The 18,961-nt window shown below is 35.9% G+C and overlaps 1 protein-coding gene across 1 annotated transcript; it reads right to left on the reverse strand.

Annotated features, from left to right (window-relative positions):
• Positions 1 to 252: 252 nt before the first annotated feature.
• ppm1j (protein phosphatase, Mg2+/Mn2+ dependent, 1J) lies at positions 253 to 18,745 on the reverse strand. The gene is made up of 10 exons (XM_058778253.1): positions 18,169 to 18,745; positions 11,418 to 11,532; positions 5,157 to 5,483; positions 4,322 to 4,434; positions 3,675 to 3,759; positions 3,424 to 3,542; positions 3,256 to 3,319; positions 2,816 to 2,923; positions 2,453 to 2,604; positions 253 to 1,533 (listed from the first exon to the last, which is right to left on the reverse strand). The coding sequence occupies exons 1-10, from the start codon at positions 18,429 to 18,431 to the stop codon at positions 1,386 to 1,388; spliced, it is 1,494 nt and encodes a 497-aa protein (XP_058634236.1). The 5' UTR covers positions 18,432 to 18,745; the 3' UTR covers positions 253 to 1,385.
• Positions 18,746 to 18,961: the final 216 nt, after the last annotated feature.

Here is an 18,961-nt window from a genome sequence, read left to right on the forward strand (position 1 = left end):
CTAAATAGTACATATAAGTACCACCCCAGTGCCAGCTTTATTTTTATTTCTTTTTGTCAGAGTGAGTCAGAGTGTGACTGGTCACTATACTGAACAGCATATATCATAATCCTTATTATAGTCCTTATAAGGGTCTATTAGTTGCTTCTAAAAACAAGCTACTGTGCACAAAAATAACGCCAGTAACACAAATTTCTCATGCACAATAGAGCAAATTAATGTAGCACAAAAATAACAACATAGCCATTATAAAAAGGATAGATTTATTTAGAATTAGTCACATAATTTGCAAAGAGTAATCCTTTGACAATGAATCATTATTTGAAAGGCAGAAATCAATATATATTTACTATATACTTCACAGACACAACACTAACATCAAGTAAAGGAAATCAGGTACATTCAAGGTGTACAAAAAAAACGATGAATGATGAAACTAATTCCAGGTTTGGATCTAAATGGTAGTAGGATTTGAAATTCTTTACTGACACGGTTTAGACCAAGTTAGGTTTTATCTACAGCAAAATAAACAGGTCATTCAGCTACGATGTTCAAATCTACAGCAGTTCAAGCAATCAGTTTGCTTGTGAATGGAAAGCCTGGTGCACGCCAATGACTTACGCTGTACTAGATGTTTTGGGTTATTTGTACATGGCTTTCTGAAGGTCTAGGGAAAATGAGCCTAGTTCTACAGAACTATATTTAATACTAGTTCCAGAATATAGACATTTGCCTTGCTTCCATGTAAAAGGATGCTGTTTGAACCCGAAACAGCTGAAATGAACAAAACTCCGCATTCACAGGAAATGCCCATCGGTTTTTGTTGTTGATTGCATCTTGCTATAGAAAACCTTAAACTCAGTCAAAAGAAACATTCTTTGGAGACAGTCAGCGACCAGTTAGGAAATATAATCAGCAGTTTAAATTACAGCTCAAATGGATTCTGCTACATATAAAGTGCTTCGGATTTTATTTCTCTTGCCATCAGGGCTTTTATTTTATTTTAGCAGTATTGGCTTATTCCTTTTGCCACACTGAGATTGAGATTCAAACGGCCCACCGATGTTAAAGAATACTCAAGGGTTACAAGCCCTACCGTCCCGTACTGACTTGCAGAGGTGTGTTCAACAAATCAGAAAGGAAAAGGAGAGCGAGAGGAATGGCACTTGATGGATGTCACCTCACACCTGACATGGACTTGACGATATTCATGGTACGACTCGGAGGAGAAGAAGGAGGACAAGGGGAAGGGGCATTTAACGTCTCTCGTATCCGAGCCATCTGACGGATTGAAAATGGATTTCTTGGTTTTCCTAGCCCTTTCTCTGGGATGGAGCCAGGGACGTGTCCTGGTGTGCTTGTCCAGTGAAGGTGGACCAACCTGGTCATGTTTCTAACTCTGCCCCGGCCAATGGAATGACAAACACGGTGATGTCATCACCGGAGCCAAGTCTCTCATTGGGCAGCCGCCAGCCTCGCTCCTTCAGGATTCCACGTGAGCGCATCAGGAGGTCTTGTGCTGCTGAAGTGTACCTTTAAAAACATGAAACGACAAACACGCCATCAGCATTTGAACATTGATGTAAATGAAATATAACAATAGAAGGCCTTGGTGATGACAAACTGTACACTGACATCTACTGGTCTAACTACTACAACACACCCGATTCAGCCAATTATCAACTCATTTATTTTGCTATCCTGACTATGCATAATTATATAAACTAACATTCAAAAGGTTTTTAAAGATGAAAACTTTTATTCAGGATACATTGATTAAAAGTGACAGAAAATACATTTATAATGTAACACAAGATTCCTATTTCAAATAAAGAAAACTATGTATGTATATAGGCTTTATATTTCATTATATTGTATCTTTTTATATTTTATAATTATTTTGTATTATATAATCAAATTGTATCTAATAATATTTGAAATTATATAAAATATAAATATATAATTGAAATTATATCAAATTATTCAGAATAAATAAATTAAGTTGTATTCAAAAAAATCTAAAAATTCTTAAAAAAAAAAAAAAAAGTCATGGTTTCCACAAAAATAAGCAGCGCAACAGCATTGATAATAATTGAGCACAAATCAGCATATTAGAATGATTTCTAAATGATTGTGTGAAACTGATGAAAATTCAGCTTTGCCATAACTTTAAATTACTTTTTAAAAATATTAAAATATTGAACAGTATTTTAAACTGCAATAACATTTCACAATATTACCGTTTTTACTGTATTTCTGATCAAATAAAAGCTGCATTGGTAAGCATAAGAGACTTTAAAGACAAAAAAAATCTACCGAGGTCAAACTTTTGAATGGTAGTTAGTGTTTTATTATTTGTAAATGTTTTATAAATTTTCGTGAATGTGTGGGGAAAATGTGTGCTGTCCATTATGTGATCAGGTCAGTTATGATGGAAAAATCTAGCACTTACCTCGAGGGATCATTGGGCTCACGACCAGACAAGGAAGTGGATACTGCGTCAGCAACATCTCTGTCAGTTGTAACGTCCCATAGTCCATCACTACCCATGATCAGGACATCATCAGACCCATGTTTGTGCTCAGAGATGTTGTACACCTTGACCTAGATATGGGCGTGATATTATATTACTTTGAAGCTGTTATGCTTCATATGCCATATATTTTTAATTTACACAAAAACAGGTTTAAAATAACATGTAATGAAACATTTTGGGTAACCTGTCCATTTCAATCAAGAAGTGACTTAATACCTAGTAGCTATTTGAATGAGTAAATAAATGGCCTTGCATATAAATATTCAATAATATACTCACTTCTGGGCAGCAGGATAGGAAAGGTTTGATATGAATGTTGGAGTTGTACACTTTCAAGTCGTGATCCCCTAAACCACGCGTTACTCCAATAGTAGCCATGACTCGAGCCTAAGAGCACACAAACACACACACACTCACAGCTGGAGATTCATGTGCCATTAGTGCAAAAAGGTTCTTTTATATTCATGCAAACTTTATCAAACGAGACATTATTCTGGCCTACAACTGGCAGAACATTTTAGCAATTCCCATTTGCAACACCTCACTACTCCTGCTTTGTAATAAATAGCTGTGAAAACTGTGCGGAAAAAAGCTTCAGACACCTTCATTAGATTATATGTTAGGTCTGTAACAAATGTTACCGCTATGCAGCTTTAAATATAATCCATTTACAGCACCTGGACCTTTTGAAGTTAAAAGAAGCAGAATTATCCACTTACCTTTTTTCCCTCCCCATAAATCAGCGGGAACTTGAGATCATCTTCTACAATTATCTTATATGCCCTGAAATAATAACAGGTAATGGTTATGTTTTATATATGTACATAAAATAACAATTCATTTTATAAAATTAAGCCTGTTTAAAAGTTCATCCCATTTAGAATTACCAGCCAGTCATTGTGTGGTCTCTAAAAAGCATCTTCTTGCCGAGTTCATTGTGTTGGATACGTCTGGGGAATTCAATATGTGTAAACTCATTCCCAAGCAGCTCCGGTTTGAGGAAGCCCTAGACAAAAACAGCACAAACGCGGTGGAAGGGTTACAGAATATCTAATAGAAATGGAGCAGACACAGAATTTAGCATCAAGCTAGAAATGGAATGGGAATTATATTAGGACAATAACACCACATGACTCACCAGGTACTGTAGCCGCTGTCTTTCACTTTCTGGTGTGAATTCATTGGACATTGGGATGACCTCATTGTTTCGGACAATTATAGCTCTGTGGGAAAATTGCATTGGGAATTTTACAAGTGTTTCTAAGCAACTTATAAAAGACTGGATGATATTGTTAATAGCAAGTTATATATGCCATTCACAGTACCTACTGCAATTATTTTTTAATTTATTGCTAAAATCCCCAAGATTATCATCATGGGTAACTGTCACATTAATTGAGTCATTTGGCCAACATCTTTGCAAAATTAACATGGAATGTACTGTTGCAATAACAGTAAAGCAGAAGACACATTGTCTCCTTAGAGACATATTTATGTCATCTTTTCATTTCAGGCAACAACAATTTCCTCCATATTTCATTAGACAGACATTTCAGTGTTTACTGTGGCAAATATAATACAATGTCCTTTTGTAACAAAAATACATCACACTCAATAAACTCTTATGATATATAAGTTCACAGTTTAGAATTTGCATCTTGGCAAGATTATGGTCGACATTCAACCTAATTTATTTTGTATACTAAGCTTTTTAACTAAAATAGACCTTTTAAGTTGCTAATGTAACATGCACATTTAATCACTGTATCTTTTAAGTCCTCCTACCTGCTGTCTCCAGCATTTGCTACATAGAGTTTCCCCAACAAGTGAATTGCAATCAAGGCACAACAGCCGCCAGAGATGCTGTAAGATTCTTTATCCTTCTCTATCAGGTCGTCCTATAGAGTAAGACACACAGACACAGACTCAGTTATCTCCTCTGTTTGCTCACATCTACACAACATTCAGCAAAATCTCAAGATGAATTCTATATTAAATGCCCAGTCTTAACATTTAAATATCTGTGCCAACAAATAAAATAATACATTAATATATCACTGTTCAAATAGACATTTATATAGACATATTTAGAAATGTTTAGAAATTCTGTAGTTGAATTGAAGTGTCCAATAACATTTTTAACTAAACGGGCATAGGGATAAAGAAAAATAGCTGGTAAATGCTTTATAATTATGCACTTTAAATGTTGCACTTAAAATTATATACCAAATTATTATTTGTTGCATGTAACAACATGACTTCACAAATTCAATAAATTTAATAATAATAAATTGTTTTAAATATTTGTCATTTCAAACAATGACACATTTTTTTGATTTACATTTGTATTTTTTAAATACGTTGATCAATAATTTTTATTTTTAAAGACACTAAATGCATTATAAAAGTTGCCCTTTAAAATTATATCAATTTATTATTACATCTAATAACATTTAAACATGAGTTAAATGAATTATTTCCAATGTCAATTTGAAAAATGATTAATTTCTTTATATACATTTGTATTTTTGAATAAATTGATAATTTCTTTATTTAAATTTGAATTGGTACACCTAGTCCTCCATAAAAACAGGCTTTTCTTATCTTTTACAGTTCTCACCATCTCTCTGAAGGCGGTCTCTATGATCCCCATCACCAGGCTCTCCACACTGATGTCTTTCTCCATGTGGAACCGCGGCTCATCCAGGAGCCCATCCTTCTCCTCTCCATCTAGACAGGCCCCTTTCTTCGCCTCAGCCTGGAAGGGGCTCCCGTTCTTAGCCAGACAGATAGGTGGAGGATTGTTTTGATTCTCGAGAAGATGAGCCACGTCACAAAGCCGATCGCGGATGATACGTTGGAGAAGTTTGGATGCCATGAGAGCAGCACCAGAGCCGGCATGTCCATCAAACACTCCCCAGAAGTGCATGGGAATGCCCGTGGTGTCCTGAAGGGATGAGAAAGAGGGCAAGGTGTGTCATTTCTGCACCATTAGCGGCATGAAACCGAATTGCAAAAACAATAACTTATTTTTACTCCTGTACACTATGTCATTGTTCAAATAAACAGGTAACTTGTCTTATGCGATTGGGTCTATTATATTAAACATTTAATAATAATATAACAAATATAACAACAACAATAATTTAATTTAAAAAAATGTGTATATAATTTAATATAATGCACCCAATTGGATAAGTTTGGGACAGGCCTACTTGACTGATTGATTGATCGATTATTTATTTATTAGTTAGTAAAAATGTATATAAACAATAAAAAAATATAATATATACAGAAAATTGAATTAAATTATATAAATTGTAATGTATGTAAATAAAAAAAAATACATAAAATTAATTTAGTCAGAATAAGTAAATGACTATCAGGTAGCCTATCCCATCATATTAAATATTTGATTATTTGAACAATTTATCTAGAATGAATTAAGTTATTTAGTTATTTATTTGTTTGTTCATATAATTGATAATTATTAGTAATGATTTATTTAAATATATAAAATATAATATATATAATTTAATACATAAAAATATACAATATACATAGTAATATAATATAAAGACATATGTACATTCAAATATATATATATATATATATATATATATATATATATATATGTACACTTTTTATTTAGTCAGATTACGTTTGAAAAGATGCATTTTATTTTTATGCTTTTTAAGAGGCTTCATTCTGTTGTAGTTACAATTTCTACAAGTAGGGGGCTAATTGGCTTATGCTAACTAGCTGAACCTTGACCTCTTACTTCAAACAAACAGTGCAATGTTTTGAATGAACCACAATGTTTACACTCTTTGGGAGCTCGAAATACCAGTGGTTTACTTATACCTGCCCCACAGCTGGAATAGGAGGAAGTATTGTAAAAAAAAATAAAAAATATTGACACGCTTCCACTTTAATAATTTGCCATAGCAAAAGCTAGTAGTTTTGAATAAACCAATCACGCTAGCAGATTAGTCTGGAACTTAGATCAGTTATACAATTTAGAAAATGTTCGACAAAAAAAAATATATATCTATATATATATATATATATATATATATATATATATATATATATATATTTATTTATTTTTATTTATTTTTTTATGATACATTAGACCAATCAGTATCAAAAAGCAATGCAAGATGGCACAGTAACATGTAAAGCCTTTTCAAAACCACCGGGGGGCATCTGGACCCATTTCATAGCTTTTCTAGAAATACTCTCCAATCTCAATTTCCTGTCATTACCTGTTGACGAGATTAACTCAGAGAGCTTACACTCACTCAGTCATGTAAGATCAACAGCCAGCCGGGAAGGCCTGTGGCAGCAGCAAACATTTGTGGCTGGATCTCTGATTCTAAAGAGCAAGAGGTCCAAGTCAAGTGAATATGTGGCCTTGCTATCCTTTTATCAGCCTGTTTGTCTGTATATAGACTCTCACAGACAGGCAGCGCAGCAGATGATAGGATGATATAATTGATTTAGAGGAGTTGAGAGGGGTATTAAGTGGGGGAGGGCAACATCACGTGATGCAAGCAGAAGCGAAGGAAGAGAGGAGAGAGGTCAGTGTCCTGGTTAACAACCTCGCATGAGTAAACACTGCTGGAGATTACCAGTCCATTTCTGATTGTTGGAAACTACCTGCGATTCTGTGAATGAGATCTCGGCAATGAACTCAACTGTTTCTCTAAATAGAGAGCTTAATGTCTTCGCAACCATAACACAACATGATAATAAAACTCCCTGGTAACCATACAGCATCATGCTCAGAACACATTAGCAACACCCAAAACCTAGTTCTATACCTTTTACTGTCAACAAAACCAAATACAGATCAACCATTGCCAAGTTATCCTGTGCAATTTTACTAGTATATTAGATACTTGAACATAAGTGAGAAAGGTCAAAGTGGTCCTATTACTTGACTTAGTTTTTGGGGTGTATTAGAATAGGTTTTCATGCTTAACTATTCCATAAACACATAATTTTTCATGTTTTACATTATTGCAGCACCTCGTTTCCAAATCTGTCTCAAACACACCAATTACTTCCTGTTTTGATGAAGCCGCTCCCTCCGAAATACAAAATGTGTTCTGAGTGGTTAGCTGGCCCAGTGCATTGTGATTGGCTAACCACTTAGAGTGAGTTCTGTAAATGTCGCACCCTTACGGAGCCACACACGACATATAGGGGGGAAAAAAGTAAATCTTGCGCACAATTTGTTCTCTCGAAACGTGCACACAATTTACTAATTTGTTTCCTTGTTTTAAGTAAACTGTGTGCTCGATATAATTCATTCCCTCATTTTAAGTAAATCGCGTGCATAAAATAATAATTAGTTTCTACTTCCTGTCTGCATTCTCATAAACCGATGTAGATACCTCTCACTTAAAACGATTCCATGCAATTATGCGATTCCAACAAATTAATTTGTGCGCATGATTTACTTAAAGGGGTCATATGACGTTGCTAAAAAGAACATTATTTTGTGTATTTGGTGTAATACAATGTGTTCATGCGGTTTAAGGTTAAAAAAACACATTATTTTCCACATACTGTACATTATTGTTGCTCCTCTATGCCCCGCCTTTCTGAAACGCGTAGATTTTTACAAAGCTCATCGTTCTGAGAAGCAAGGTGTGCTCTGATTGGCCAGCTATCCAGTGCGTTGTGATTAGCCAAATACCTCAAGTGTGAGACGGAAATGTTACGCCCCTTACCGTATTGTGATGCCATGTCCCGGTGCGACGACACAAAAACAATAAAACGCACCGCGTAAACATTAGTGATCTGCATTTGTGATCAGAGAAACGACAAACAACAAGCACTACTCTACACAGATCAAAACTCGCGTTTATAGTCAGTGGCAAATTCTTTAAATATGAAAACATACTTACAGGCTGTGAGTCAGAAGCGCCAGACTGTCCTTGCAAATTGGAATTGCTCCACTTTATAGAAACAGTCTTTGAGCACAGCTGGCAGGCTACTCGCAGGTTCAGGAAATAGTCCTCTGTAAAATGTGCTGCACACACTCGAATATTTGGATTGAACTGTTCTGGAACAGTGTTGTAAATACAACTTAACCACTGATTTCTAGTTGTGTCCTCTTTTGGAAGCCCAAACAAAGTAGTTTCGCTTTCACAACGAAACACAGCGTCTCCAGGACATGGCGCCGGCAGCAGCAACAATACTACAGCAAGAATAAAAGTCCCGCCCTCTTTCATTGCGTATACGTTTGGGCGGTGTTTTGCAAATCTCCCCACACCGTGACGTAGACATGTGGGGGCGTGTTTGAATGAGCTGTTTTAGGGGGGCGTGGTTGAGTCTTAACTTTTATAAAGAATATCTCTTTGGTTTTGAGACTTTAGTCTTTGCAACTTCAGGGATCTTATCTATGCACAAACAGCTTGTAACACTCCAAAGAGAAAGGAAAACTTGAAATCGCATCATACGACCCCTTTAAAATACGGAAACAAATTACTATATCGAGTGCACAATCTACTTAAAATGAGGGAATGAATTAATAAATCGTGTGCATGATTTATTAAACCGAGGGAAAGAATTAGTAAATTGTCCACACGATTTAGTAAAACAAGGGAATGAATTAGTAAATCATGCGTACAATTTACTTTTTTTCATGCATGTCATGTGTGGGGCTCCGTACACCCGAGTGTGATGCTCACGACCTGCAAAGTGAAACCAAAACATTTTCATCGCCATCTGGTTGCTGACTGCTGTATAGATCATAAGCCCCGCCCTCTCCATGTAAACGAGTGGGACGTGAGCCAAACTAAATCATTAAATTACACTTCAATTAAATTTTTCCCAAAGATGGATTCAGTCATTTTTGGTGGTTCTTGCCATGCTAAAAAATAAGTTAAAGTGTTAATTTTTCTAACCAGTTTGCTTTTAGTTAGTTATTTAATGGCGTAAAAATGGGATGTGGTCATGATTGCATTTGGGTCTGCAGGAGTGTGGGTGGGACTTTGATACCTCGGCTCCACCTCATAATCACTAATGCGCAGACTCAGGCACCACTGAGCAGACTGGTTCCAAATGCCGTCATTTTCGCAAGATGACAGGGCCATACTGAGATGTTTTGGCTTCATTGTTCGTCCACCTTAGGAAGCCCAAACAAAGGGGTTTTGGTGAAAAAAAACAACGTCTCTTCGACACGCTACTAAAGCATTTCTTCTTCGTTGTCTTCTCTAGCGAAGCTTGACCAGGCCTCACCACATTTTTTGCGAATTGCACTGTAGTCCAAATGAACCGTTTGTTGTAGTTCTTCAAAAGTGTTTACTGTTAAAGAGAATATCTCTTAGAATGGACTTTGAGCTTTGTAACATGGCAGATCTTTTTTTATTTTCAAACAGCAACATTACACACTTAAAAAACAGAAAACGCATAATAGGACCCTTTTAAGAGAGAGGAATGTAACAGGGAGGATTTCGTCAGATCGCACAATACCAAAGCCTCTGAACAGACACCACAATCCTCCTTATTCAATTGTCAATGCAATATTATCTAAGGGGACGTTTTCCACTTTTGCACTGGATTACATGTTATTATGGGGTAAGACTGCGGATGAGGATCAGAGAGATCAGTCTTATGCCCGCATACAAACACAAACACACTTTGAAGTTCATAAGTCCAGAATTGGTGAAAACACTACCTAGACCACATCACATGATCAAAACTCTCACAAGGAAAAAAGTAAGTTTCACTTCAACATGCTTGCTGAGACACAAAGTCCTTTTGAATGTCAGCTTGTATTGGAAACTTCAGCTTCATTTATATCATTCTAGATCAGCAATTATGCAATGAAGCACGAGATGCTGTTCTATATTTTGATGTAGTTTTGAATAATTGAGCTTCCCACGATAGCTATGAGCACCCTACTGACCAATCAGCAACTAGAACCAGAACTATACATTTTATAACCTATTAAGGCACAAAAGACAAACTCCACAAATGCAACTGAGTTAGCTGACGTTTACTGGTGGATTGGTGCATTTCTATGGAAGGCTGTTTCTGTCACTGAATAAAAAATACAGCAAGGTAATTGTGACTTTTTTTCTCACAATTCTGACATTTTTTCTCAGAAATGCATGATGTGAATATAAACTTGCTTAAGTCAGAATTGCGAGATATAAACTTGCAATTCTACCATTTTCTTGCAATTGTGAGTTTATATTTCGCCATTCTGATTTATTTTATATAAACTATAACTAAACTATAGGACTATTTTCTTACAAATGCTAGTTTCTATCATGCAATTCTGACTTTATAAGTCACAATTATGAGTTTATATCACTCAATTATGAGAAAAAAGTCAAAATTGTGAGATGTAAACTCGCAATTGTGAGAATAAAAGTCTGAATTGTCAGTGTGCTTGTTGAAAGCTAGTTTACCTTTCATAATGATCACCAAGGGATTCGTTCAGAATTGAACTTTGGTAAATTTCAAGAACGTTATTGTTCTGTAATGTAGTTTCAAAATGCCAGGCCTTCCAAGTATATCTGGATTTTCTTTCAATTTAGATTAGGTTTCTGCAACAGATGCCTGAGCTCAATGGGATCGCCAGGATCAGTGAGTTCAGTGCTCTGTCAGCAAGCTAAATCTTTCATAATCTTACCTGAGACCAGTTTTGCCCAGTTCAATTGATCCACAATAGTTCCATTAAAAAGTAGATTAGGAATCTTCTTTATAGATGTTTCAGTGGTTTCATAAATATTGGTACCAAGAATTGAAGCGCAGTGAAGACTCACATTACCATTGATTTCAATACAGTTTGGCCTACATCTACAGGTCTACATCCTGCATTGGTCTTTTCAGGATATAGTGTCTAAGACTTACTTACCCCACTGTCCTCCAGCATGGAGGAGCGCTGCTGCTTGCTACTCATCTTCCTGATATACAGCAGATCACAGGAAGCCTGGTCTTCATTCAGCATGCTCTTCCCAGCATTTATCACTCTGAAAGAGAGACCAAATCACTTAATCATTTATTAAAAAAACAATAATACTGTGAAATTTTATTACAATTTAAAGTAACTACTTTCTATTTGAGTATATTTTAAAATGTAATTTATTCCTGTGATGCAAAGCTGAATTTTCAGCATCATTATTCCAGTCTTCAGTGTCACACGATCCTTCAGAAATCAGTCTAATATGCTGCTCAAGAAACATTTCTTATTATTATCAGTGTTGAAAACAGTTTAATTTAATTTTTTATTTTTTCACGAAACCATTATACTTTTTTTCAGGTTTCTTTGATGAATAGAAAGTTCAAAAGAACAGCATTTATTTAAATATATTATTTTCCATTATACTGAGTTGGAAAGAGTAATCTTTAAACAGTCTAAATAATGCTACCGTATGGAGCTTTAAAATGTAAGGATTTCATTTACCACAGAGGAGAGGGAAAAGAGTATCCCAGAAAGACACAGTAATCTGACCCACCAGGCAGAGCTGGTCTGGGCTAGCAAACCTGATCCATATATGAGGGCATAAAGTGAGAGATTAATGGATTTTATACTAGAGTGTAAGAGAACAAAAGATGTCAGATGGTTCGTGATCAGTGCTACACTGCAATTCTGCACAGTATAGTCTCATAAATTGTAGTGTAAAGATTGTATGTTCTGTAATGATGAGAAAAACATGTAAAGTTTGCCTCATCAGCTGCAAGCATGAAAAAAAATTATGGTTTTATATAGAGACCAGGTAATGCAGTGAGCGACACAATGACCTTCGCTGTTTGCTGCAACCATGCGTCAAAAATAACCAGCTAAACAATTCCATTGTCATAGGGACACAAATATATATATATATATATATATGTAAATGAAGAGTTTATTTGCAAAAACAGATAACTTTGTTTTATTGTGTTAGTTAGCTGTTTTTTTAAAGTTATTTTTTTAACCTAGTCCAAATAACCCATTGAGATTAATTGGAAAGCACAATGAAAAAACATGATTTCTGAGAATTGTTAAAAACGGAGTTATCTGTTTTTGCAAATAAACTTTTCATATATATATATATATATATATATATATAATATCAATATATCTTGAATAGTCTAACAGATCCAAAGCAGAAATATTTATTGGAAATTACTAAACAATAAGCCCTTGTCCCTGTTTGTAGGTGCAACTAATTGTGTTTAATAACGTTCAGATTTGAGAACACCTATTATGCAGCTAAATATGACTTCTGGTACGACGACAGTCTAACATGAAGAGAAACATAAAGCCATTATTTCACAAATCTGGATTATAAAAAGCCATTCTCTTCCTGATCTGCTGAGAGCAGTAAGATGCTTCAGGCCTCAGTCATGAGCCAGCAGACCTGACGAGATATTTAGAATTGTTAGGGGTCTTTTCTTCAAAAGTTTGTGACTATTATTCAATATTTCTTCTACAAATGGAACACTAAGCAGTTCAAAAGTTCAGACTGAATATTTAAGCTCAAACAATAGAAAATAATCAAAAGCATTACCAGAAAGCAGGCCAGTCTTAGGTATACAACAGTACTTTTATCAAACAAGTTGACACATCATCTAAATAAAAATGCTAATGATTTCTTAAACAATATACCACAATAAGTGTAATATTGCCTTAATTATAATGTATCAATATTGATTTTCTGTAAAGCTGCTTAGAAACACTATGTATCGTGAAAAGCACAATACAAACTGAATTCTGCTTGTGGTTTTACATTTAGATTCAGCTGACAAAGTCCCACTATAAGCTACTTTCAAAAGAGGAAGTGTCTCCTTGCAGCAAGTTCCTTCTTCTGAGGTCACTTCATATCCGCCACATTAGGTTTCAAAACAGTACAATTTCTTTAAATGAAAGTAACACTTAAAATGGAAAATAGTGATTTTCAAGAGAAGCACAACCATACGTTTACTGCAAAGGAAGCAGAACTAAAGTCACTGTCTGTGGAAAATACAGAGTAGAGCAATGAGCTAAAGCCACAAACTGAACAGTTTATTAGCAAGGCTTTTACACCAGATAAAAAAGTCACAACTAGCATTTCCTGTCTTGGGTGACTTTGGTTAACTAACAATGGTTTTCTTTCTTGAGAGCAGTCAGTGTTCCTCGTGCCAAGTCTTCTGAAGGATCCCCATTTCTAACATTAGAAAGGGGCTGAAGTTCATTTTTATGAACATGCCAGCGTGATGTTAAGTTTGTGCAGCACAAATTTAGTGCAAATTGATTTGTGAAACCATCACAATAAAAAAAATAATAATAAAAAACAAGGTTCAAGTATATATCGCTGCAGCCCGGAAACCTCCAAGTGGGAGGGACTTATGCCGCAAGTAGGTTGGGACAGCTCCAAGAGGGAGGGTAGGTTTGGGTTGGGTTTGGTATAGGGCATATTAACAAGGCCCAAACCATTTGGAGCTGGCTCCGACCTCCGTTTATACCTATCTCGGCTGGTTAGTATGGTAGAACTACAGGAAAAAGCATTTCTCTCCATTGACGGCTATTAAAAATTAGTTGTATATTTTGAAAAATATTTCTTCGAAACATTTTGGTTGACTTTTTCGCTAGTGAATATATTATGATTTTACTGAGTGATTCATTACATAGCATTTTAAAAACTGAACCCAGAATGTGCGCTAAATAGTAACAATATCGTGTTTCTTCACAATCAAAAGTCAAGGATTGGCTCGATATCATAAACCAGTTAGCTTGCTGGGGGAATGGTAGAATTACAGGAAATAACATTTCTCTCATTGACGGCTTTTCTAAATTGGTCATATATTATGAAAAAATGAAATATTTATAGAAACATATAAAATCATACATTTTGGTAGATGTTTTGCTTGTGAACATATTATGATTTTACGGAGTGATTCATTACATGGCATTTAAAAAAAATTGAAGCTGGTATTGTGTGTAAATACCAAATGAGAACAATCTCATGTTTCACATCATTGATCTGACACTCTCAGAAGAGTTTCAATAATGCAGTGCATCTTCAGGCTAGACTATATAAACATAACGTCTTCATTTAACGACATTCAAATGTCCATTTTATCAGTCACATACACTGAGTTAGTACACAGGAAATCTGTGCTCAACAAATATCCTTCCTCATGCGATAAAAAGGACTGTAGAGTATTCTTAATCAAACCCAATAATCACTTTCTGTGTCTTTTTAAAGGAAGATTACTATGTGTATTATATAATTGTGTCTAGTTTTATCCTCACATAGCTGTGAGCTCAGGAGAGGGATACGGCTTCAATTTAACTCGAAAAACCTGATGAGCAATTCTTCACCTCCACCCACTGTGTTTAAGAATAGAGAATAAATGAAATCCTTTTTATGGCACCGTCTCTCTTGACTTGTGCCTGCTGACTTAGTCAGTTGTCAAGTAGATTAAGAAATCTAAAAAGCAGAAAAACGAAAGTATATCCCATTATTTGGATAATTAATATTGTTTGCACTGACCCCTCGTTTAATAGCCGCACATAAATGTGTCACATAAACTGTTCAGGTCCAACTGAAATGATTTCTGAATGGGATTCTTCAATGCAAAAGTGCATGTTTTCAAAACTGACTAGGTTTTAGCATACAAATTAAACAAAGAGCAGTGTCAACATGCTAATTGAAGCACTGTCGCTTATGATATCAAAACTGAAACATGAAATGGAAAAAAATCTAGATAAACAAGTCTAACTCACTAATTGACTAGTTGGATGTTGGGCGACTGAATGTCTAGTATCAACCCATCCCTACAGAAAACCAAACATTATAATTCACTTGCAGTCATACATTTATTGACAGGGACTCATGTATTGTGGCGTGGGTGCTTGCTGCAGCATGAATCTGTTTTAACCTTGCCAGCTTGGCAACACCATGTTCATAGAAAGCCAATATTCTTGATCCACAGTGAATGACTCAACAATATCTTATAGATAATAAGTAAGTGTGTGTGTGTGTGTGTGTGTGAGAGAAAGAGATTAAGAGAAAAAGAGTCTACAGTGCTGCCATTAATCTAAAGTCTTAAGACTCTGTCAGAATTTAAAAGGGACTTTTCACTCTCATATTGTTACAAACTGGTACGAATTTAATTCTTTTCGGGAACAGCAAAGGAAAAATTCTGAAGAATTGTGCTGGCTGCAATTACAATGAAACTTGTATTTGCAAGATATAGAGCAAAAGCACTATAAAGGTATTATAACCTATTCTTTTGTGCTGTAGTCTTATGAAGCCTTACAATAGCATGTGTGAGAAACACATATTTAAACCATATACAGTATAAAGTATATTTTACAACACTATTTTGAATGATTAATTTATGAATCTAACTGATCTGACTCTCAACCCTCTGATTCAATGATCTGGTTAACAGCTCATCTCAGGAAAAGTTATCAATAGACTTTAGTCAGGATAGAGCCATATTTCATTTTTGACAGGAATGAAAACGAGGCTGTGAGTAACAGAAGTCTAGTGCATTCAAAGGATACTGTTATTTAACAACATAATAATGATTGTTCATTTAAGGACATGTCTTTCAGAAAAAGCTTTCAGTAAACAAATACTCTATAAACTGTTTTGGGAGTTAGAATTACATGATCTAGGACCTTTATATAGTGCTTGCCATGGTAAAAATGGCCTCATAGCCTCGTTTTCATTCATGTTAAATTCGATAAGGCAAGATCTACGAAGCTTGTATTTTGGTGTATTTAGTCTGTCTTCAAAACATATCACAGAAGATATATAGAACACTTCCATGATACTTTTATGGTGCTTTTGCATCTTTACAGCTTCAGTTCTCAATTAATTGAAATTGCTTGGAAAACAGCTAGTATACAGTCATCTTGTGTTTTTCTAGTTGCATATTTTATTCTGAAATACATCACATTAGAACTAAAAGTGATTGTGACGACTGTTTCATGTGGACTTGAACTAGCTGCTGAAAATGATCACTATCAATGTCTGCTAAAACCTTTTGTATTTACCTTCACCTTTGTTTGTTAGCGTGTGTGTGAGCACATGCTAAAGCGACCAGCTACAAAGTCTGTTTGTTTCGACACTTGAGAGAATGCACTCAGTTTCAAATGCTATCATCACACGGCCTCAAACAAAGTTCTCCTCTTGTACTGTAGTTAATAATAGATTGAATAACCAGAGGCTAACAGGGCTTTTTTCAGTATCAGCGCCTGTTCTCTCGCAGTCTCTCTTCCTTCAGATAGCTCCTCCACACACTGGGCACTCCACACAGAAGGTCTATGTTACATAAATATTACAATTTTTCCAAACAACCTAACATTATATTCATTAATTTGATGGTATGACTCAAAGACTGCATCATCATCCTGGCTTTAATCTTAGCCACCGTTTGCAAGTACGGCCTTGATCTTCACTCAACAGACCACGCCTGATGAAAGTCATGGTTCCCATCCCTTTTGACCATTACTTTTCTGGCTTAATACTTTTCTATGACACAAAAAAAGAAAAATCACAAAATAAAATACACTGCAGTTTCCACTGATAATGCAGTTCTAATTTTGCTAAAAATGTTTTAGAAAAAAAGTTTTCCTCTGAGATTACAACTTGTGTCCTTTATCACCCATTAATGATATTCACCTACACTATATTCACATTACTGTAACTTTTTTGCTCATGTCTTAAATAAATTGTATTATCTTTCATATTTAATCATTAATATTGAAATGTTTTATTATATAAAATATAATATTTAAAAAATCAACAATTATAAATACTAAAATGTATTAAAAATCTTTTTTTTATTTTTATAAAAATACTAGAAAACCTTATAAACTGATCATTTAGTAAATGCATAATGCATACATAAGCATATGGCACAGTTAACATTCACAGTTACTTATTTTTGACCAATAGCCTACCAGTTTGATTCCACCTTAATTTTTAATTATTTTATTTTCGCAACTAGGAAAGTTGTAAGACCTAAGATTTCCCTTTTAATTACAACCATAATAAGTGCACGTATCATGACTAGAATGCAGCAATATAATACAGGGCCTTAGTGCCCCAGTGCATCACTGGAACCTGAGACAATGCTCCCAGGTGTCTCCCACTGCTCGGACAACAGCCCTGAAGCTGAGCATAACCAGAGTAATGCGCAACGACGAAAGAAATTCACAAGATTCAAGATTTACTTTTAGGCCTGGAATCAGGCATTTGCAGGTTTTGAACACTGTGTGTTCTCTCAGCTGCGCAGGCAGCGGGAATGCAGTGTACTGTGGTGCACTCTACTTCCTGTACTGTGGTAAAGATGCATTCAGTGAGTGCTACAGTATCCTATGCATAATAGCTACGCGTATAAACTAACATATGCAGCATTTTCGTGTTTAAATGTATCAGTTCAGCAAACTGTAAGCTACGTCATCGGTGCAGGTACCAGACATTCCGGTGAAAACATTCCAACATGCCAACATTCCAGCTGACTCTAGAACGCTGGGAGGATGAGGATGAGGAGGAGGAGGATGAGCCATTGCCCTTGGTTAGGCTTGACATATAACCTTCCAGGGCAATGACGTCACTCCAGCCGTATCGTTTTTAACCCACAATCGATTTATTATGCGCGTCTTAGACAAAAAACGGACGACTCACTCCGCGTATCCCGTTCGCCAGGGCAGCCTGCTGTCTCTCTTGAGCGCGATGACCGGTCTGGACGCGTGCTCGGTGGAGTACTGCAGCAGCTCCGGTGTCAGGTCCAGAAACTCGGGTCTGCTGTAGGGGAAGCGCGGCGGCAGTCCGTCAGAGCCGCCGTTCTGCGCGGATCCATGCTGCTGCTGATGGTGGTGGTGGTGGTGGCCGTGCGGGATAATTCCGCCCACCAGCGAGGACATGGCATTTTTAACTTTGCTTATCATCGCAATAAAATATGTGACATCAGCGGCGCGCGAGGAACGGTAATCTTAACGATGCGACCCTACACGAGTCTAGCGGCAAAAACAAAACGCACAAACGCGTACAGTGGTTCAGTCGCGATGCAGGAAGCGATTGACCCCATGTGACGATTTGACAGAGAATGTTTTCCTCATCGAAAAAATCCTCTCCCTGCAGAGTGTGTATCATCACCCGAGAGGCTTATATCCGCCTATAGCACGGAAGATGGGAGTGCAGTGCAGTACACTATAGCACTCTCAGCCGACCAGCCAGTGAATGTACACAGCGACCACTCAGTTATACCATGACTTTCAGGGGGTGGGGGGCGCGACTATTTTACAAGGATTTTCGTTTTTTCAATGAATTTCATAATAGTAATAATAACAAAAATATTTATAGTTAATCTACCAATTGTGATTTTGAAACATTAATAAAATAAAAAAGGTCATTAATAAAATTAAACTGCATTAATAAAAAGCATGCAAAAGTATATTTGTTCTTGTAATATATATAT

Source organism: Onychostoma macrolepis, chromosome 06, assembly GCF_012432095.1.
Source record: "Onychostoma macrolepis isolate SWU-2019 chromosome 06, ASM1243209v1, whole genome shotgun sequence".
Taxonomy (NCBI): Eukaryota; Metazoa; Chordata; class Actinopteri; order Cypriniformes; family Cyprinidae; genus Onychostoma; species Onychostoma macrolepis.